General features: G+C 36.6%; 1 protein-coding gene across 1 annotated transcript in view; it reads right to left on the bottom strand.

Moving 5' to 3' along the window:
* Positions 1–313: 313 nt before the first annotated feature.
* Positions 314–23,492, bottom strand: part of LOC129898815 (uncharacterized) — a 28,642-nt gene continuing 5,463 nt past the window's right edge. The window contains exons 3-9 of the mRNA XM_055973502.1: positions 21,095–21,302; positions 19,073–19,619; positions 18,748–18,999; positions 18,465–18,656; positions 18,315–18,389; positions 4,209–6,668; positions 314–875 (exon numbers count right to left, since the gene is read on the bottom strand). Coding sequence (XP_055829477.1) covers positions 582–875; positions 4,209–6,668; positions 18,315–18,389; positions 18,465–18,656; positions 18,748–18,999; positions 19,073–19,619; positions 21,095–21,302 — 4,028 coding nt within the window. The 3' untranslated portion in view covers positions 314–581. The remainder of the gene's footprint in view (positions 876–4,208; positions 6,669–18,314; positions 18,390–18,464; positions 18,657–18,747; positions 19,000–19,072; positions 19,620–21,094; positions 21,303–23,492) is intronic.

The following is a 23,492-nucleotide window of genomic DNA, read 5'->3' on the forward strand; positions in this document are numbered from 1 at the left end:
AAATTACTTTTACTAATAAATAAATAAATAATAATTAATAATATTTTCTTCCTCTTAAACTCATTTTTGTCAAATAAAATAAAATAATTCCACAACCTTTCTAACTGATTATATAGATCTTATAATAAAAGAGTTTGAAAAAATACATATATTTATTTAAAAAATGACATTTTTGGATCTAACTATTGACGGCAAAAGACTTTTTAGACCAAACTATTAACGGAGACGTCTTTGTTCAATCTCGCATAATTTAAGGACATTTATGACCCTTTTGCAAACAAAAAATGATACTTGAAAAGAGAATATGAGACAAAAGAACCAAAATACTAGTACTATTTAACTATATGATGGAACTTTAAGGCTGTTTTCACAACCTTACGAGGTACAAATGATACATCCTGAGGTATTAACCAACCTGTCAACCTGTACATATATAACCACCAATACCTTAAATAATTTCAACAATTTCAACACACAGCGTTATAACTGACTGAATATCTTGTTAATGTGCTAGTTCCCTGATAAAAGAAACCCCGGAAGATGTCCTAAAGATCATTCCACATTTTTAGAGAATATATACCTTAAGATGTCCACAAATCATGCATTACTTGCAGTTGACTGAACTCTGTATTCTTCAGAGACATCTTGTAAAGCTCTCTGAGCTTTCCGGCATCAGCAGACTTACTTGAGGCGCTGAGCTGAGAGTTAGCTGAAGATTTATTCGTAGTCGGACAGAGTGATACAGAAAACATCTTCTTCAATAGCATCTGCAAATGGCTCCAATATTTATCACAAATCTTAGGATTGTCTTTACTTAGTGTGTCTCCAGGTACATGGCGAGCTTCAAGCATACAAGTCAGAGCAGACTCCAAATACTGTCATACAAGTAATTGATCGATGTCATCCACAGTTTAAAGGATGAAATTTGCCAAACTACCATAGGAGAAACAATGAAACTCAAAACAGTATCCTATTTTTCAACGCTCAGACAATTATGAAAATATCAAGTCCTTGATTCCTTTGTTGAGGTCAGTACCAGAAAAGACACATCCAAGTTTTGTGTTCACATTCTGTTAAGACACTTTCATATAGCATATGGACATTTTGAATACAGACTTGCATATTTTGGATCCTCGTTGCAAGTTATATTCTAGTTAAGGTCATAATTCCAATCTTACCAACCAATTATTCCTTGCCACTAGAACTAGGAAATACTTTCGACAGCAAATGGATTGTCTTGTCCTATGAAGAAAAAGAAATAAGGCATGGAGAATTAAGAACAATTGGACTGTATTTCAGGAGGCTTTGATGAAGCTCCGGGAAAGTTTGTGTATTTCCATGCCGCTGCGAATCATCATACATTTAGTATATGGCATCACTCATTTACAAACTCAGATCACCACAGAAAAGATTCCTGTTCCTAGAACACACAATTAAATGCTCTAAAACACAGGGATGTGATATATTATTTTGAATATTTTGGCCCCATAATTTAACCATCCAAAAATAGACCAAGAAACACAACCTTAGATTTGTAAACACTAAACAGCTCTACAAGAACCTAATCAATGGTGATCTGATACCTTTCTTCCCTTAGACTACGTGGTAAGTTATGTAACGACAACTGCTCATAGGTTTCTCAACAGCAACCTATAGTCATGCACAAACTTAAGCTAAAGCAGTTGTGTTTTTGACTACCGTTTTATTTAATGCAAGAAAATATTCAAGATATTATAGAAAAAAATTGGAGTTACACATTGCTCACAACAGAAAAGGTTGTACATACACTTCAGGAAGTTTATGGAAGAGCAATTACATCAAGAATATAGTGAGGACCTTGGTTTCAGTACTTCAGTACTACCTCTAGGTTTCTTACTGTTAGAATCCAACATTTGAATATACAGATAGTGATGGCTTAGGAGATATGGTAAACAGCATTCAGCAGGAGGGAAATGTGTGGAGCCTAACTTTAAACAAAAGCATAGAATTTTTGTAAATGTTAAAACAAATATTGACTAATATAAAGCACATGAGTCAGGACAATTAAACAAGTTGTGACATTATGTTTAAATTACACTAAACACCCCAGTATATGACTTAGTTGCGGATATACCCATGCATTTCCGAAATCATACACTCACATATTATACAAAATATTAGTTTGTTTAGTACAGGGGATGTGAAAGTTCCTATATATTAATTTACGAAACTTAAAGAAGGAATAAACATTTTTGGCTCCCAAGTTAAAATGAAATTCACATTTTATTAAGAAAGAGAGTAATCATTTCTTGAAATATGTGTACCTTTCAGACATATTTAATAGGAAATTAGTAAAAAATCTATATAAGAAAAAAAAGTTCTTTCGAAATTTGAGTCGTAAAAGAAATCATAGATATTTTTGTAGTAGAAAATCATCTCATTAAGTGTAAAATTTTGAATTATTTCTAAGAATAAAAAAAGGTGGCATTCCTTTGGGACATACTATAAAGGAAAGTACGCCACATAAATTAGGATAGATAGAGTAATTACGTAATAATATATGTGTACATGCACAACATGTATTTGATAACAACAGAACCAAGTGATGAAGAAACAAGTGAGACATTAAATAAAAATGTGAACAAAGAAAATATTGTACCTTTCCCGACCTTTTGACGAGGATCCAGGGAACAAAGAAAATACTAAGCAACACATTATCCAAAAAAAAAGAAAGAGAACAGTAAGCAACACTATGGGACAAGTATTATCATCAGTTAGCTCCCACCTCATGGCATGTAGCTAATTAATATATTTCAAAACCTAGACGACACTTATGAGCAAGAAAAGCTGAGAGCAGGTCCATATAAGTTAATCTCTGCTCCTGCATTGGAACTAAAAAATCAAACAATAAAGAAAAGGTGTGTAACATTCTCGTCGCAGAAGAATTAAGTTGACCCCTTTATATAGAAAAAGGGCAGCCCGGTGCACTAAAGCTCCCGCTATGCGCGGGGTCCGGGGAAGGGCCTGACCACAAGGGTCTATTGTACGCAGCCTTGCCTTGCATTTCTGCCAGAGGCTGTTTCCAAGGCTTGAACCCGTGACCTCCTGGTCACATGGCAGCAACTTTACCAGTTACTCCAAGGCTCCCCTTCTTGACCCCTTTATATAGAAAGCAAAGTAAATTTAGCAGTGTGAAATAATTCATCTTTTTTTATCAACTTCATTCATAAGTAGCAGAAACCTTTTATGTAGCGCACATTCAATGTACTTGAAATATTTTGGCATAACATACTCACGAAAGCTTAAATAATGATTCCAACTAACACATGCTCTAATGAAAACTTATAATGGGACATCATCCAACTATTTATCCCATATTGAAAAGTATATAAGAAATTACAACTTTAGGTCAGACTCATTAGGTTTAACTTTTAATAATGGGACAAAACTTATAAAAACAGGAAAGATGTCTTTGTGATTAATACAATATAAACTTTCAGCCTAACTCAACACCAACCGCTAGCTCACGAGAAGATTGTCAAAGATCATGAAAGGAAACAACTCATTCCTTCAATTAATGTAGACACTGCCACACACCTAGGACTGGACATTTGGAGCGTGGAAAATTGTATCTTGGGGCCAGCATTAATATGATAAAGAAATGAAGATTGGATTTAACTCAAATCAAAAAGCTAGTTCATGAGGCAAAGATTTTCCAAAACCATATAAAGAAACAATAACTCCCATTCCCTCAACCAATGTGGGGCACTTCAACATTTTACTTCTACACGTTGCATTCTCTGCTACTAAAACTACATGGACCAGATAAATACAACAAATGCGTACTCAGACCCTGTAAAGAAACAATCACTGCATTCTACACGTTAGTCACATATATAGTACAAAGCATCATTAGCCCCATAGTCTTTTGAGGATATTAAAGCAAATAGTATTCATTTAAAATACATGACATATAGAAAAATCACTGCGATAGTTGAAAATCAAGCTTAAGCTAAAAAGGTAACTAAATCAACCAACACAAGAAACAACACGAGACGAACATTGGAAAATTTCACAAAGCACAGATAAATCAGTTGAAGAAGAATGCACATATACAGTCAAACAAAATCAAGCTTATGATCAAAAAAGTAACAGATCAACCACACTGGAAACAAAAAGAGATGGAGCTTTGAAAAGATTCTGAAAAGTAGAGAGATGTATAATCATACCACGTTAGAATGAAGAAGATTTGACAGATTCAATAACAGACCACATCGCTCCACCAGAATACCCAAGTGCATGAACGAATGTGTCTTTGGTCCATAGAAATCCAAGGATTTCAGCCAGTTCCTCTCAGCCAAAGAAGTATATTGCTTTACTCTATGAAGAAAGCTATTTCCGCCCTTGGAAGAACCATTTTTCTTCTGATCTTGCTCCAAAAATTTCAAGCAGCAATCCCTTTGGTAGCAAGCCAACTGAAAGTATGCATATGCACATTCCTGTTTGCGTAACTCACCCAGTGACTCATAGACAGATAAAGCCTCTCTAATGGCATCATTAGCTGAAATCTCATGCTTTCTACGGTCTATATTCGGTCTACTAACACAGGAGTTGAAAGAATCCTCAAGGACACAGTTCTCGTAAACCTCAGCAAATGTATCTTCTCTGGCCAGTAGGATCCCAAGCCTTAAATATGTATGAGCAAACTGAGTATATACTTCATTTCTCAAGTAGCTTGAATCCAAATCTGATTCTTCAGTAACATGGTTTACTACTGCTTTTGCTGATCCATAGAACCTCAGAGATTCCCTGTATTCCATCTTGGCACCCTGGAGAACTTGCATGTATGCATCATGGAGGATTGCATGTTCCTTGAGATTTTCAATCTTCGCTACCATCTCTTCTGCTAGAGCTCTCCTGCCATGACCTAAATTACAGTTTATCAATACAATGTTAGTGTGGTCAGCTACTTCTTTAAATGCATTTATTGCATCAGCAAAAGCAACTTCAGCTTCATCCAGCTCTTTCCTTTCCAACCTCTTACGGCCTAATTCATTATATACCCATCCTTTCTTTTTAATTAAAGATTGTAAGTCTTCTGAATTAGTAAGATGTCCAACCATTGCATTTCTAGCTTCATCATAACAGTTCAAGGCATTCGAGAGATTGTCAGCATCTCCAGCTACAGTACCTCTAAGATATTTAAATATACCCCCACTTTTCCTTTCAGTTTCTTCCTTCAAAGTTTCAGAACATTTATACACTGAAGTTCCATCCATTTTTACAGCCACGTCATCTCTATCAGAGTCGGTAGCTCCTGAATTTTCTGCCTCTGAAATATCTTTTAATTTATTAGAGATTTCCATCCTAGCAATGTTTTTCTTATGCATCAAGAGCTTACTCTCTGATGTGCTGCATTCACCCTTCTGATGAATATCCACAAAAGTTCCAGAATGTGCATGGGCATTTTCTTTGGTATGTGACTTTTTGTTCTGCTTTCTGCCATAACTTTTTGAACGTGAATCTCTACTACTACTGCTAGCACTGCTTCCACTGCTGGCCCTATCACTCTGGCAGCTGCAGTTTAATAAGGAACATGAGCTGCAGTTTTGGCTAGACTGTCCAAGCTTCTTCTTGAGCCTTTCAACCTCCCTCAAAACTTCAGAGGACATCTTTAACTCTTTAGTTGAAGGCTTTTGCTCTGATTGTACTGGCATCTTATCACCATCTGTCGAATGGAATTGAACATACACGTCCCCAACTAGTGTCCAAGCCTTGGACCAAAAGAGGTAGCTGTCAGATGATTGATCATACATGAAACAATCATCAGATAGTGAAGACCCAGCTTTTTCACTTTTATCATCACTTTCAACCTCAGGTAATGAACAAATGACCATGGAAGAAACAAATTTTGAGTCTTCTCGATGTTGAGGCATTGATCCATAAACCAAACACGCCAACTCTACAACCTTCAAGGCTTGATTCAATTGCCCATCTTCTTTATAAACTTGTCCAAGCGCCAAATATGATTCTCCAAGCAATAGAACTAATTTCCACAACTTATCATCCAATTTTGAAGTCGGAAGCCATTCTCGAATATCACAAACTTCAATACAGTCGGTATCCCCACATGCACAGACAGAAAAACTGGGTGCTGAAGGCAGCTCATCCTGATTTTTACCACTATTCTGCAGATCCATTCTGTTGCTTTGCAGTTGACGTTTCCATCTAAGAGACTTAATAGCTTGAGAAACATGATGAATGGCAGCCAACTTAGTGGAGATCGGATCAGCAACAGTTTGAACCTTAGGAGACATTTTTGATAAATCACATACTGCAAAGCTTTTCTCTCTGTTATTTGACGCATCTTCGAGACTGGCTGTATTTCTCCCCCTTGGAGCTGTCATTGCTCTTGGGGAAGATATAGCCTCATCAGATGTTACCCTCACAGAATCATCAGATCCAATAGCCGGCAATGTTTCAATATTGTTATCTGGTTCAACTTTTGGAACCGGGGAATCATGGGCATCTGATACAGAAACTGAAATCAAAGATTCTACTGGTTCTTCTTCAGCATCAGCACCTGTAACTTCAGACTCCCTAGGAAGTGCTTCAGACGACAAATCTAACACTTCATCATACGTTAAAAGGAGCCTCGCAAATTGTTCATGAGCACATGCACGTACAACCTGTTTGCCACAATTTCAGGTTATCAGTTCTCTATTCTTATATATATATATATATATATATATATATATATATATATATATTAGAGAGAGGGGGGGGGGGACTTGTGCTTTGGACAAAATGCCTTATAAAAAATCAGTGTTGAGAGGTAGGTGGAGCGAAGTTGCTTCCTTCCTTGATCCACCATAGTACTTTACAACTTTAGTCTTACAAATTCCAAAAATTAGCTTTGAATTGCATATCTTAGTTTACCCCGCTGTAGCAAGAAATAGAGTTGTAAACAAACTATGTTTCTCAAAACCTAGAAATCCACCCCCATTATTGCTTACCGCAGCAAGGAAACTAAGATATGCAATTCAAAGCTAATTTTTGGAATTTGTAAGACTAAAGTTGTAAAGTACTATGGTGGATCAAGGAAGCAACTTCGCTCCACCTACCTCTCAACACTGATTTTTTATAAAAACAGAAGAAAAACAAAGTAGCCAAATGCACCAATTGCATGGTATGCATGGAAAATTTATACCGGTGACAATATATGCTTACGCATACATGAACACTTTCTAACTTTTGAATACATGATATATATCGATGCTTTGTAGGCAGTATCACCTAAATCTATATGGGAAAAATATTATAAATTAAAAAGGTAACATTTTATATCACAAATAAAATGTAAATAATTTTGATGCATAATTTATTACAATATATTATCTTTAATTTCCCACTCTTTTGACATTGCCTTCAACTGTCATTCTATTTTAGGTTGCTTCCTCAATTTTGTTTCTTCAATTTCAATATCTTACATTGAGTAAATTGAACCTACTCAAAAACAAAAGAACAGGAAAGTTAAGTTCCTATGTGAATATATGCTACATATAAAGTAACATTTTTACACCTATATTAGGGGCATTAATGGGATGAATTCGACAGAATTATGAACTTCTCAATAAGCATTCACCTTCAACAAAATAAAGAAAACTCAACAAGAAAGTGAGTAGATATGCAACAGCCAGCAACAGGATTATCAAATTTTTTTAAAGAGAGTTTAGTTTCCTTCCATGATGGTCCCGTGAACAGTTCGCATGAGCAGAAAGAGTCTTCTAGCTTCCGTATTGATTTCTTGATCTGATTATGTTTCCTTAACTACAAATTCCATCATGTTCGTTTATTTTTTATTTAAATTCTGATGACAATGTTGATAGGAATTAAGTTATATTTCAACATAAAGGCCCACTGCCCATATTTCGCAATTGTGTTTTGTCCACATTTGCTTTACACCTCTATTAACATTCAAAGTTTGGTCTAGCAAGCATATTTAAATTTTAAAAAGATGGTTTTACAAGATATAGAAGCAAGCAAATACTTATATCGATTCTCTTGAAATACACAAAATTTTCATCGACAATCAAAAATTGGTCAAAAAGACTCCCAATTTTGAGAATATTTTATTCAATGTGGGACAAAATTTGGAATTCTTTCATTTGATTTACTGCTTTACTGTGTTGCTATGGTAATATTTCACTGTTTATTACCATTTTTTTCTAAAGAACTCCAAGTTTAGAATGATGATAAAGATGAGTTAGTGAGGAAACCTTGGGATGCCGAAATTAGCTCAAAGGAACACAAACCCTGAGAGAAGGACCTTATTGATAGAGGAGGCCAATTATTCTTAGGAGGATTGTGAAATAGGAGTAACAAATTTAAAGTTGGACTTCAAACTCTTAATATTTGTTCTATCAAAATTTAAAATATTAACAGATGTGATTGATTACAAGCTAAGTTTGTCTAACATAGGATGTAATTTACTTCAGGTACTAATTACAAATTCAAATAAAGATATTCATAAAAGAAAAATCTGTGGTGTATTTAATTATCTAAATATTTGGACTTCTTACCTAGTTCAAATAAGGAAGAATATAATAAACAAAACTTCAGTTGATTTCGAAGTTATAAATATTATAATTAAATGACTATTTTAAGGAAAATAATTAAAGAACTAGTCCTTAGCAAATGATATCTTAACAAAAAAAATAAAGATCTTTCCACAAAAATGCTCTCAGGCTCTTTTCCAAGACAGCTAACTGAGGCCTCTTCTGGGCTTTACTAACCTTATCTCCGGTGGTCTTTCTCCTTCGAAGCTCTACTCAAATTTTAAGCTTTATTACTTTCCGTTCATGGATAACAGGATCTATTTTCATCTGGGGGCAAAACATATGATATCACTGGTTTCATGTCTTAGGCGAAGACTTGGTATCAATGGGTTGAAAGCGCTAAACATCACGTGAGAAGACTGGCTTTGAGCAAAGAAGCACTGCTATGGATCTGCAAAAGGCATAAGGATGCGTCGGAAAACAGAGGAAAGACTTTCAAGTCCTGTCGCTGTAGGTTTTCTCGACAAATAGTTTTCTATCTCAGAAATTTAATCAATATGGAAAGTTTGTTTCAATGAATTCTGTCAACGGCCAGAACAGGGAAATAGTTATCCTATCTGAGAACGCATTTAACGAAGGATGGAGGTAGTTGGTGATAACTATTAAAGGCTTCATTAATAAAGATGCTCCGGTACAAAAAGCCATTAATATTACCGGAAAGACAAACATCCCACTGACACGGGGGAAGTAGAGTTAGAAGGAAGCAACACACAAAAACAAATGGACACAAAAGGGGTCATTGGTAGGTGATGAGGTAGGCCCTCTAAAAACCTCTTCGCAGTTTGACGACAAGGATATTCTGGGCAGATTTTATGTTGGAAAATTCTCCGGCGAGGAGGATACCCCCAACCAGAAATGATGTAAGAAGATGGGGTCAACAATCTTGGAGCAGAGCGCAAGGGATTCAGGTATATGATATGAACAGCTTTCAATTCGTATTCGAATATCAACCAAGGGAGGCTGCAGAACACATTTTAGAGGCCGTTTGGATTGGCTTATAAACTGTTTTCAGCTTTTTTTGATTGTTTGACTGGCCAACTTAAAGTCATTTTGTGCTTAAAATAAGCCCCAATAAATAGTTGGGTTTATTTGGATGAACTTATTTTAAGCAGTTTATAAGTTGAAAACAGCTTATAAGTCAAAAAAAAAAAATTGACCTGCACCTACTTTTTTTTTTTAACTTATAAGCAGTTTTCAACTTATAAGCTGCTTAAAAATAAGTCAATCCAAGCAGACTATTAATGGGAGACTGGAGTAGACCAGGGGGAGGCAACTAAAGTTGCAGTGTTGGACGCCGACGGCAGGGGCCTTTTCATACCATACCACTTTCAATTGGTTTTGGATTCAGGTAATAGGCTCCCACTCCATCGCTAGTCAAACTCGTTATTAAAGAAGATAGGTGAAAGGTGTGGCAGTTGGCTGGAGACAGAGGAAGAGACAAAATTGGAGAATCACATGAGATGAGCTCATGTTCAAGTTAAAGGTCAAATAGAAAAGATTCCAGCAACAATCGACATCACCGACGAGGACTTCATATTCTCTCTACCCATATGGCTCGAAGCTCTGGCGAGGTACCGGAAACCAGAGAAGGGAGGTTATAGTACAACAAGAGAGAAGAGGGGTGGAGTTTCAAGGTGGAGAAGTCAAGTCTACCTCACCAGAAGTTGGAGAAAAAGGGCAGGGTACGAAAGATTTGCAGATCCACTACAGTACCTTTATAGGTGCTAAAGGTGGAGTTGATGGGCAAGTGAATAGGGGTACGATTTTTGAATGAGCTGACCCCACCAGATGACGGTGCTCTCTTTTAAAAGGGAAGAGCAAACTGGGTTCTGCTATTGAAAAGGGTGGGAGGTTTGGCTATCTAAATAAGGTCAAATTTAATTCCATTCGAAACCCACAACAGAGTCATTTGTTACCAACAGCTGTTTTTTTATCAAGTCGGGGGAAAAAAAATTTAGCAACATAAATTTGTTACTGACATAAACTTGGGCAGCGACTCTGAGGACCCAAATGATGTCTATTCAGTCAAAGAAGAAAGAGAAAAATGCTTAGCAAGGGAGAAAAACAAAACCGACAGAAACAAGGTGCTGCTGGGAGGATTTGAACAAATTTCAGTCAATAAAACAAGTGCACAAGAACCATCCCAGGAATTCTCAATGGCAGAAATAGATACCTGAAGGAAATTCGAGGATCAGCTGGCGTATGACAAAGACCCAACCCCTCTACAATCGGTTATGCCAACATCCGATGAAGAAATTGAAGAGGATGTGTCCCTTTGGGTGCATATGAACATGACTAGGCTGAGCAAAGAGTTCGGGGCTTCTTTCAATGGCTGTGACAAAGAAGCTTTTGTCTTGTTTTGTTTGTGAAAGAGGATTCAAATAGGGGAGAGCAGAAGAAGATAACATTAGCTGAAGAGGCACATAAAGAAAAACAAATGATCCCAAAAGAGGTCAGGAATTTGGCATTCGATATGAAATTCAAGGAGGGCGAGCCACGAAGTGAATTAAGAAACAGGGGGAGAAACACAAACTCTATTACATGATGAAGATAAAAATTCTATCGTGGAATGTGAGGGGGGCTGAACAAGGAGGATAAAAGGAGCCTAGCAAGAGCATTAGTGCAACAGTGGGGAGCTGACATCTATGTATTTGTGGATGCTAAAATGAGGGGGGCAGTGGAAAATTATTTTCAACAGCTATGGGGAAATAGATGGGTAAGGGGAGCATGGCTGAACTCTATAAAAAGCAGTGAGGGGGTTATTGTTTTGTGGGATAAAAGAACATGGAAAGGGGAGTTTGTGGACAGTGGAATCCAAATGCTCACTTGTAAACTTTTTGGGATCAACCAGGATTTATCTAGGTACCTGACTGCAGTATACGCTGAATGTGGGAGAATGAAGAGAAAGAAGCTATGGTGGGAGTTAGCAACTATTGTGTGTGTGTGTGTGACTTTAATGTAACCAAGTTTCCATCTGAGAGAATAGACTGTAACAGAATTATTGGAGCTATGGCAGATTTTTCAGAATGCATTAACGACCTGGAATTATTGATCCTCCTTTATTTGGGTGATCATTTACATGGAGAAGTGCTAATCACAGGTGTGCTTCTAGAATCGACAGATTCCTCTTCTCAACATTATAGGATGAAAAGCTCTTGCAGATTAACCAAAGCGTACTACCAAAAGAGGGGTCTGACCACAATCCCATTTCGCTTTCATGTGGTGGCTTAATGTGTAGGGATTCAGAAGTAAAGTCCAGGTTTGGTGGGACTCTTTTAATAAAGGGGAAGACCTGACTTTGTGTTAGCCTCCAAGCTCGGTCTCTTAAAAAACAAGCTTAAGGAGTGGAGTAAGACAAACAGAAGCTCATGGAAGGACAAGGAGCATGTTCTGGCCCATATTAATAGCTTGGAAAATATCCAAGACCAGAGACCCTAGACAGATGATGACCTTCAGATAGCAGACTTGTCTATGGAATTTGAGGTAGCAAAGAATGAACTGATAGCATGGAGACAAAGATCAAGAGTTCAATAAATGGAGACAAAAGCGCTAAGTTCTTCACAGGGTGGCCACATCACACAGAAGATTCAACACAGTTGCTGAAGATTGATGGAGAAGATAGATATCACTGACCCAATGACCATTAAGAATACCATCTTGGAATTCTATCAACAACTGTATAAGGGAACTGGCGATTGGAGGCCAGACTTAGTCTTACAAGAAAACTCTTACATTTCCAAGAAGAACAAGAGTGGTTGGAAAGATAGTTTGAGGAAGAAATCCTAGAAAGGATCAAATTGTGTGCTACAGACAAAGCACCTGGTCCAGATGGGTTCCCAATGGTTTTCTATTGAACTTTCTGGGACATGGGACATGCAGAAGGAGGACATAATTCTTACTCTACAAAATCTCCATGATCAAAATTTTTTGAAAAAAGTTCCAATGCTACCTTTGTAGCCTCGATCTCCAAGAAAGTGGGGGCACTGAACTAAGGGATTTCAGACCAATTAGCCTGATCTGGGATGTATAAGATCATTTCAAAAGTGTTGGCTGAAAGATTAAAAAGGGTGGTGAGCATACTGGTCAACAAACATTAAATGGCATTCATTAAGCGGGGGGCAAATCATGGATGCTGCATTAATAGTCAGTGAATGTATTCACACCAGATTAAGAGGGGAGGGATGGAGGATCCCAGGGTCATGTGCAAATTAGACATTGAAAAAACTTATGACCATCTCAATTGGAATTCTATTATCAATGTGCTCAGGCACCCATTATAGAATAAGAGTAATTGGAGAGAGAGTTTAGGAGGAAGAAATCCTTGAAGGGATCAAATTGTGTGCTACAGACAAATCACCTAATGTAGATGGGTTCCCAAAGGTTTTCTATCAAACTTTCTGGGGCATGGGACATGCTGAAGGAGGACATAATTCTTACTCTACAGAATTTCCATGATCAAAAAGTTTTTGAGAGAAGTTCCAATGCTACCTTCAGCCCATATCGGGGGTCATCTGCATTTCCGTTTTCAATACCGATATAAGAATGGCCCACTTAAAATGTGGAGCCACCCATAATTACAAAAATGAGTGCCTAAAAGCACTCTCAGATCCTTTTCTTCATACAAGGAATCTAAGAAATCAAAAATTGAGACATGATCCTCAAGGTACATCCCTTTACACCAAAAGTGAAAGAGCTAAACACTTCATCTTCAGATTCTGTAAACTGCTGGATTTGTCTTCAAAACACCTCTGATTCCTTTCTCCCCACACTGCCCACCAAATACAAGCTAGGACAACATTCCATCTCTCTTTATGGCTTGCTAGATGACCTTCATTGCTCCAGCTGCTGAGGGCTTTCAGAATACCTCTTGGCATGATCCATTGAATTCCTCTCAGACTTATGAATAAATATCCTCCATAATTGTGAAGTCCATTTGCAATGTAAAACAAGATGATTAATTGTCTCAGCCTCTTCTTCCCCCTTCACACAGAAAACATCTAGAGCATAATTGATACCCTCTCCTACAAAGATTATCTTGTGTTAAAACAACCCCTTTTCCCAGTAATCAGGAGAATCATGCCACCTTGAGTGGAATTTTCACCTTCCAAATCATCTTCCAGGGCCACAAACCTATCAGATTGTTTGTGAAGTTGTACTCCTTGTAAGCAGACTTAATAACTTCCCTTCTTTATTCCCCAGCCAGACCATCTGATCTTCTTGATTGTTTGTCCCTTTGAATTGTTCCAAAGTGTTATAGAACTCTATTACTCTCCTAATTTCCCTGTCAAAAACCATTATTCTGAAAGTGAGATTTCCATCCTTGGTTATCCCTCAGATTCTCTATTGTTGCTTCCTGCTGCTGACTTATGCTGTGAATGCCTAGAAAGATTGTTTTTAAAGATCCAGTTCCTAGCCAGTTATCCTCCCATAAAGATATCCTCCTACCATCTAAGTTGCGCGGACTCTTCATATTTGTTGCCGCACCCGTGTCGACACGAGACGGGTGCGGGTGCAGGATAAATGTGGGATTCGGTCAACCCAAATTGGTTACTTTGACCAAGAGTCCATGAACAACCCACATAAGATACATCAAACGGGTGCGGGATTCGGTCAACACACATCAAATACTTTGACCAAGATACTTTTCCTCTTGGTCAATATTCGTTGCTTCATGTTTCAATCCAAACAGAGAGATGCTAAATATTCAAGCGGTTGTGTTCCGACTTATGGTAGACAGTAGCAATGATCTTTAAGGAGAGTTGGTGGAAGGTCTTGAATGACTTTTTTTTTCTTTTCTGAGGGAAAGAATATCTTTATCTTTATCCCCGTACCCGTATCCATACTCGAATTCGTATCCCCGAATCTTAAAATTTAGATTTTGCCGAATCTGACTCTCGGATTCGCATCTGTTTCGAACACCCGCACCCGAGTCCGAGCAACTTAGCCTATCATTGCCTATCCTTTAATTGGTTTTTGCAATGTATTTAAGCCATAGGTATGGACTTCCATAAACTAACCCCATAAGTGCCCCTTCCTGTATTGGCCATAGAAATACCCTCCATGCCATATTTAGCTCTAACAACTTCTTTCCTTAATGTTTCATCAGAATAAACCTCCATAACCATTTCATCATTAAGCTTTGATTATGTATTTCCAGGTTCTTGAATCCCAAACCCCCTTGCTTCTTGCTAAACAAGAGTTCTTCCCATTTGAGTTTTGACTCGATGATTTTTCTTCTTCTCACTGTTTCCTCCCCATAGGAAGTTTCTCCTTAGAACATCAATCCTTTCTGCCACCTTCGCAGGGATTGGGAATAGGGGCATCATATACGTTGGCATGGCATCCAAAACAGAATTAATAAGAGTATGGACTTAACAGTATGATGAGGGTTGCTAACCAGAACAGGTGGATGAAGTGATTCAGAGTTGGAAATAGAACGGGTGAGAGGCAGGAGATTTGCCACTTCTTTGTATGCTGATGACACAATGGCCTTTTGTGATGCTACTTCAGAACAGATTGATTAGCTTCCGTAGAATGATGCTAGAGATCTTTGAAGCCACAACAGGATTGAAAGTAAACCAGAGAAAAAGCAATATTTTCCCAGTTAAGGGAGTATTGCAAATACAAGTTTTGGCAAACATCCTGGATTGTAGATAGGGGTGGGCATGGTATGGTATATACCAAATTACCATATCATTCCGGAATTTTTGATACCCTGGTTTTGGTATTATGGTATTTGGTATGGTATATGGTACAATTTTAAATATTTTTGGTATTCGGTACGATATTTGATATTTAGAAATAACATACCGAAATACTAAATACCATACCGAAGTATATAGTTACATAAACAACATATATATATATATATATATATATTATTAAAATACTAACAAATATGCAACCTAGTATTAGTATAAACTAAATATTTAGAAGTAGAAATTTTGACTACTCTATTTTGGTTGAAATGTATTTTAAATGTAATTGATTAACAAAAAGAGTTGTTTGTACTTTCTTTTGAATATATATTTATACATGTGTAATGTGTAGTATGATACAATTGAGGACCGACCTTTTTTTGAATTGTCAAAGTTATAATACTCTATTATACGAGTATATATTAGTCAAAGTTGAACAAACTATAGTTACCGATTTATCATACCGTAAAATAACAAGACCGAACTTGAAAACACCGAACCATACCAAATTAAATTGGTATGGTAATGGTATAATAGTTTTAAAAACCGAATACCGAAAGTACCGTACTGAATTTTCAAATACCATATCGTACTGTACCATACCATGCCCACCCCTAGTTGTAGAGTGGAGAAGCTGCCTATTGTATATCTTGGTATGCCATTGGAATGGAAACACAAAGCAGGGGAGATATGGGATGGAATCATTGAAAGAACAGTGAAAACACTAGCTCTGCGAAAGTCCTAGTACCTTCCTTTAGGAGGTAGACTCATTTTGATCAATTCAGTGTTGGATGTTCCATCAACTTATGTGATTCTTTATTCCCTATAACAAGTAAGGTAATGAAGACTCTTGATAAACTGACGGAATTTTTGTGGAATGGCAACAAGGAGGGTAGGAGATTTCATTAGCTAAAATGGGATGCAGTCCAGCTTAGAAGAGACCAAGGAAGCATGAGGCAGTGTAGTGGAACGCATGAGGTGACAAGGGCTTGCCTCACTGAGGCGAAATGCCAGGACCTTTCAAAGTGAGGCGCCAATTAATACCAAAATATTCAAATATTTAATTGCATATGTAAATAATCAATTAATGTATAAATTAGTATAAGCCTAAGCTGGACTGGGCAGATAATAAAAATAAATGGACTGAAAATGAAAAGAAAAAAACTGGACAGAAAATGGAAAACAGAGGACAAGAAACAGAGGGAAGAAGAGGCTATGTAAGAAGAAGAAAGAAAAAGATAGAATCTGCCAGAACAGAGGAGAAACCAGAAAGGAGAAGAAAGAATCTGCCAGAAACAGAGGAGAAAGAAGGAAGAGAAAGAAGAACAAAGAAGAGGACGTACCATGCAGCTGAAGAGGAGGAGGAAAAGATAGAGAACCAGTTCAACTGAAAAGAGGTAAGTTGAAAAAACCCAAAAATTACGTTTTATGTTTTAAAGGCTGCATCTGTTTCTCTATTTTAAAAAAGAGGCAATGCCTCAGTCCTCACCTCGTCGCCTTCTTCATGCCTAGACTTTTTTATCACTACTCATCTCGCCGGACAGAGGCGACAATGGATCACCTCGCCTCTCGCCTAAGGCATTGAGGCTCTCGCCTTTCAAAACACTGGCATGGAGTCAAGAATCTGAAGTTATAAAACAACAGCCTACTTTTGATGGTTGTGGAGCCTCAAGCTCTTTGGAAAGTAGTAGTCCAGCATAAATTTGGCCAGGAAGGCCCCTGGTGTACAAAACCTGACACAGACACCTATGGTGTAGGGGTGTGGAGATCTCTAAGAAATTTACGGCCTGAGCTCAAGAGGAATTCATGTAACAAGGAGGGAAATGGTGGCAAGATTCTCTTCTGGAAAGATAATTGGTGTGGAAATGGATCATTACAGGAACTCTTTCCTGTGTTGTTCTCTATATGCAGCAACCCTGATTGCACAATATAAAATACTTGGACATCACAGGGTTGGGATTTTACATTCAGAAGATTAATGATTGGGAAGGGATTAGTGCGCCGGAACTGTTAGCTCAAGTGGGGAATTTCTTGGGTACAAATGCTGAAGATGACACAACCAGATGGAAGCATCACAATGAGGGAGTATTTTCAGTAAACAGTGCCAACAAAAGAAGACTATATGAGCTGTCAGGAAGCTCAACTGGTACTTGGAAGTCTGTTTGGAAGAACATGGCACCATATAAGGTGAAATGCTTTTCTTGGCTGGTGGTGAGGAGGGCCTGTCTCCCCCTTGAAGCTCTGCATGAAAAGAGGGATACAAATTGCATCCAGATGCTTTTTGTGTCAAGAGGTAGCAGAAACAAATAGCCACCTGTCCCTCCACTGCAAAGTAACAATTAGGTTTAGGCTCTTTTTATCAGTATGGCAAAGGTGAACTGGAGAGCACACAGGAGACCTCCTAAGCTGCTGGATCAGGAGGGAGATAGTAAAAGCCAGAAAAAATGGTTGAAATCAGTCCCATCTTGTATATGGTTGAACATATGGAAGGAGAGAAATGGAAGAACATTTGAAGGCAGATGCAATTCTATTCAAAAGATTACATGGAAATTTTATTAGTTCATGTTTTTGGTGTAAAGAACAATTTATAGATGATGAATTACAGATAGTGGACTTTATAGGATTTTTGTAATTAACTCCACTTTCTAGTCAGTATTTGGAAGTTGCCAACATATCCCTGAATGCAGAGGGATAGAATGGTACCAGTTTTTTTAAAAATGACAATTTTATCCAGTGTGAAATAATTTTTTAAAGGATATAGAAGACTAACGATATTTCGCTAAGGTGCTTCGTGCTTTAAATGTAATATAGATTTAAGTCAGCATGACAAGGCATTATCTTCAGACTACATCGCAAAGATGGAAAATAGAAAGGTTTATCAAACAATAAGAGGTTTTTTTGCTAAGGAATGGTAAAGTTACAACTCGAAATGACAGCGCCTTTTGACCATTTATTGTTTAAGCAAGGAAATAATGAGAAGAAACTAGACATATTTGGTTAATATTATGAGACAACATACCAGGTGATCAGGCGCATCCAAAAACTCAAGACATTTTCTGAAGAAACTCGCACATCTAGACTTGTTTTCAGGGGACTGCATTTCAAAAGTTGCAGTATTAGCAACAGCTAATCAGAGGAAATCGCTAATTAACATAGTAAAACTACAGACCATTGAAAGTGAAAGTCTGTGAGCAATCCGGTACAATATCGTCCCTAGTGAAAGTAAGGGATCGCTTCTCCCTCTATTTATTAGAGATGGCACAGAGCAAGAATTATCATCAGTTTCATCGGCAGGTGGGTTTTGAGGTATGACAGATAGATCAAAGAGTTGGATAGCATCTTCTCCCGCACTTTTGTATAGCTACAGAAATCAAGGTAATGCCAATTAAAAATACAATGAACAATACAACAAGAGACAAAATACATAACATTACAAACAAGCAGCAAAATACCCAATATGCACCAGGATCTTGCTTGCAGTTTTCCTCAAGGAATCTCAATACTGAAAGCCCATTTTGTTGTACAACATTTGGATGAAAAGCAGGAGTACCATCCTCAGATATGCCCTTTAGGAGAAATATATCATCTGTTTTAAGGAGTTCATAGCCCTGAACAACACCATCTTGATGATAACATATAGCCAACTCAGGTACACTAGCCATGACATTATCAAGCCATGCCTCTAGCCATGTTAAAGGTGTGACCTGTCAAAATGCACAGATGGCAGTTACACATGTAGACAAGGATATAAGAGTGAGGAAGTTGGTTAAGGTTTACCTGTCGTGAAACATCCCACAAGTGCAAGCTAACTGCAACATACTTTTCATTGCTGAAGATGAGTAAATCACTTCCTAGAAGCATACGGAAATTGTGAAACTGCCAAAATAGAACCCTTAGGAATCCATCATTACTAGGTCTTCTATACTTTTCAGACTCTTGCACTGAGTACCTCGACTTTTCGTTTACTTGTGAGACCTTCTTTCCAGCACCTTGATCCTTATTTTTCCTGTTCTTCTTTTTACCCCAAAAACAGTCAGCCTGTTTGAGCTCATTATATGTGCACCGCGGGTTAGATTGTTCTTCCTGAGTAGAAGTTCCACTTTGCTCATAGGAAGTGCTACCCTTTATTGGGTGATCAGAAGATTCAGGTGAACTTTCTCTTGATTCACATTGCCACTCCTTCGGTGGTGTATGGGTGGGTGGACAATCACATGCCTCCATGCGAACTGAGTGCATAGCGAAATTTAGAAACAAAGACTGATCTGCACATTTTGGCGGATTATTATTTCTTCTGATCAATTTCTCCCCCTCTTCAATATCAGGCCTGCATGTGGCATTACAGTTGAATCTTTTGTAAATTATATCCCCGTAAAACCAAAAAACAATTCTACTACTAGAGGTAATATTTTTCAAATTATACACCAATATCATGAAAAACTTTCACCCTCCATACTAAGTTACTTAAACAGTTATTTAAAAAGAACGCTCAGTATATCCTAAATAAATATTAACTTGTTAAGGACCTTATAAAATTCCTATATCTTTTTAAAGTTTTCTTATGAATACGAAAGCATTTTACTTGTGGCCTTTATCCATTGCTTATTTCACATAGCTTCCTCCATCTCTTCACAATCTGTTTCCATCCATATTCTCGGATATTGCTCACTCCGATTCCAATGGAGTGCATAGTATTGTCTTTAGAGTTGATGCAAACTCTTTTGTCTTTGTTGAGAAAGTATGTCGAGCATATGTCCCCTTTGATTTTAGAAGAATAATACAAACTGTATTAGAATGAGCAAATGTGATTCCCAGACGATGGTATGGTTTAAAGTTGGCATTTTTGGAAACTACACATTAGTTGCTCAAGAATTAAAAGGTACGGTGAAAATTCAACTTGAAATGGAAGGAATATACACCATCAAAAAGATTTCGAATCCAAACATCTAAAAACTAATTTTTTTTCCGTCATTTGAAAGCTTAATAAATTAACTATTTATGCGAACTCAAATATTTAACTAATGAATTGCTTTCAACACCACATCCTTAATCAAGTATCCTCTTTTAGGAGCAGAATACTTGGTCCATAGGGTTTCCTTTTCCTCAGCTCAATGAGTTGCTGGGCCCCAAGATTCGTCTAGCAATGTGTGCATATATACTCTTTAGTGTCCATGTAATTTAAGACCATGTCTCATAAAGCAAGATACACAGGATTTAGATAGGAGAAAACTAGATATTTCTATTGTCCAATACCAGCACTAAATATTGAGACTAAGAAATACTTCCTCCGTCCCCTTTTAATAGTCCTCTGTTGAGTAGGCATGTCCCTAAAGAAATCATTTATTAAGAGTTTGTTTTGCTAAGATACCCGTGTTAATAGTTGTTGAAGTTGTAACTCCAATAAATTTGGGAAGTGTGGATACTTAATAATAAGAGCAATATTGGAAGAAAGTGATATATCTCTCTTGATTTGCTAAAATGGACAAGTAAAAAAGAAAATCTACTTTTAGTATAAGGGAATAGTAAAAGGGAACAGAGGGAGCATATTTCTAAGAATTTTTCAAATGGGAAAATATCAACTTATAGTACTTCTCATGAAACTTCCACATGTCTAAGTTTTATTTTCAAAAGACAGATTCATGCATGTCTAGTTTCACTCCAGATACAAAAAGCAAATTATCAGAATACATCTGGGATAGAGCCATAAAGGAAGAATTAATTCTCAAAGCTTTGACTAACGGAGTGACAACTGGATTGAAATTCAGAAAGAGACTTGCATGTTAGTATTGTAGAGCACATTACCCTGTATTTAAAACTAGTGTCTTGCCAACACGATGTACTGCAATTGATAATCGAGCCTTGGAGTATGGAATCTTAAAAATTTGCTTCAGAATATCTGTTGGGCCAATGACATCGATCTCCTCTCCATACTCCACCAGACCTGATACAGCAAGAGCTTCACCTTTCCTTGCAAGATTTGAGGTGTGTATGCCACTTTCCCATAATAAATCTGCAGTGTCAAGCAGAAGTTATTACCTCTCTCACATACAACAGTGAAGATATGTTAATACTTATATATACACAATCAAATGATATTAGGAAAAAAAAAACATAAGTTGTAGGTTCGACATCCATTATATACTCCATCCTGTAAAACCAGGAAAAAATGACATCCTAAAAAGATGTAAACTACTTGCATAACAAAAAGTTAATGTGGCACTTATATTTGTGCATCAAAAACAAATGTGACTTCAACCTGAGTGCAAACAATTTTTATTTGCTATTGAGCAGCTACGCCTCATTATTTGAGCTACTTCCATCACCTATGCGCAGATGTATTTCCATAAAATCCTAAATGAAGGAGACAGGGATTTCGTGTTGGGGGAGTTAGAAAATTCTAAGAGTCGCAGAGATTTTGGGTATTGTAGGTGCATTAAGGCTGCATAGGTTAAGGGGGCTATTCGAAAGATGAAGAGGGGAAGAGCAAACGAGCCAAACGAGATCCCGGTGAATTTTTGGAAGAACGCAAGCGAGGCAGGTATGAAGTGGTTGACTATGTTGTCTAACGTCATATTTAGGACGGCTAAAATGCCAGAGGCATTTGGTTGAGATCCAAAGCCTTTGATCCAACCATTCAACTGTGTGACCGTAATCATATGATTAAGTCCTTCCATGACCATCAAGAATAGAAAAGGTGACAAAGGATCACCTTGTCTAAGCCCCCTTTGAGATTGGTAAAAACCTTTAGGCCCACCGCTAATCAATACTAAGAATTCGACATTAGAAATGCAAAATCTTATCCAATTTATCCATTTATTACTAAAACCCATGTCTTAAAAGGATTTTCAACAAGAACTCCCAATTGACATGATCATAAGCCTTCTCAATGTCCAACTTGCATAGAATCCCTGGCCTTTTGAGTTTGACTTTGGAATCAACCAATTCATTAGGGCCTGTTTCGAAAGCCACAATGGAATTGGGATTTGGTATAATAGAGTGTAATTACACTCTTTGACATGTTTGGTAGACCAAGTAATTACTTGATAAGAGAGAAATTTGGTGTAATTGGAGGGGGTCAATTACACTCTTCAATTCCCGACGGAGGGTAAGCAATTGGGTGTAATTATACCATGTAATTACATGAAACTTTTTAAAATTCTTTCTTTCTTTTATTTCTATTTGTATTTTTTCATTTTAATTTATTTTTATTATTTTTTAAAATATTTTTATTATTCTAATATTTTATACAAATATATTTTTTATGTTTTATTATGTATATTTTATTTTCTTCTCATTCTCAACCTTTACTTTTTCACGTGATTCTATGCAATTTTTCATATTTTTTATTTTTATTTTTTTCATTTGCATAATTTTGTTAGTATTCTAACTTTTAAATTAAAGTAGAATTCATTATTGAAGGTTATAGACTTACATTTTTCTTTTCTTTTAAATCATATTTATGTGCGTTATGTTGAAATTTGACATAAGAGTATTATGTTAAATTTTCTGTTCTGAATTTAGAACTTATGTCATATTTTCAATTTCATTTGTTTTAGTAATACTGACTTGATATTTCACATTGCAAGCCATTTATTTTTTAATTAAACTTGATAGATTATCTTTTTGTCAAATGTTTTAATAATTTTATGACATTATATTTATAATATTAACATTTTTGTCAAAATGCATTTCATGATGTTCATAAAAATCTATACTTTTAGTTTTTATGATTAAATTAATTAAAATTTACTAATTTAAAAAAATTATAAATAAATTATTTTTATAATATTAGTTAAGAACATATGTTTATTAATTAATATATTTTCAAAAGATAATATAAAGGCTCAAATAGGCCATCGAACTTTGAGAAAAGACTCATTTATGCCATCTGTTAAAAATTTGGTTCATCTATGCCATTGCCGTTTGAGAAAAGACTCATTTATGCCATTATTTTTTAACTTCGATTTTGCAAAACCACCTAAACAACTTTTAACACTTTTCACATTGGAGTTTTGAATCAAATGTTTTTTTTTTTGCTTCTTCTCCAAGAACACCAAAAACACATGAAGAATACCAAAAATCCAAATTTCTAACTTCTTCAATTTTTCACGAAATCACCTCAAATTTCAATAGTAGCATTCCTTCGAGCTAGATATCAAAACTCAATATCTTTTAAGCTGGAATTCAACCTAATCCAAAA

This window comes from Solanum dulcamara, chromosome 8 (genome assembly GCF_947179165.1).
Source record: "Solanum dulcamara chromosome 8, daSolDulc1.2, whole genome shotgun sequence".
NCBI classification, from domain to species: domain Eukaryota; kingdom Viridiplantae; phylum Streptophyta; class Magnoliopsida; order Solanales; family Solanaceae; genus Solanum; species Solanum dulcamara.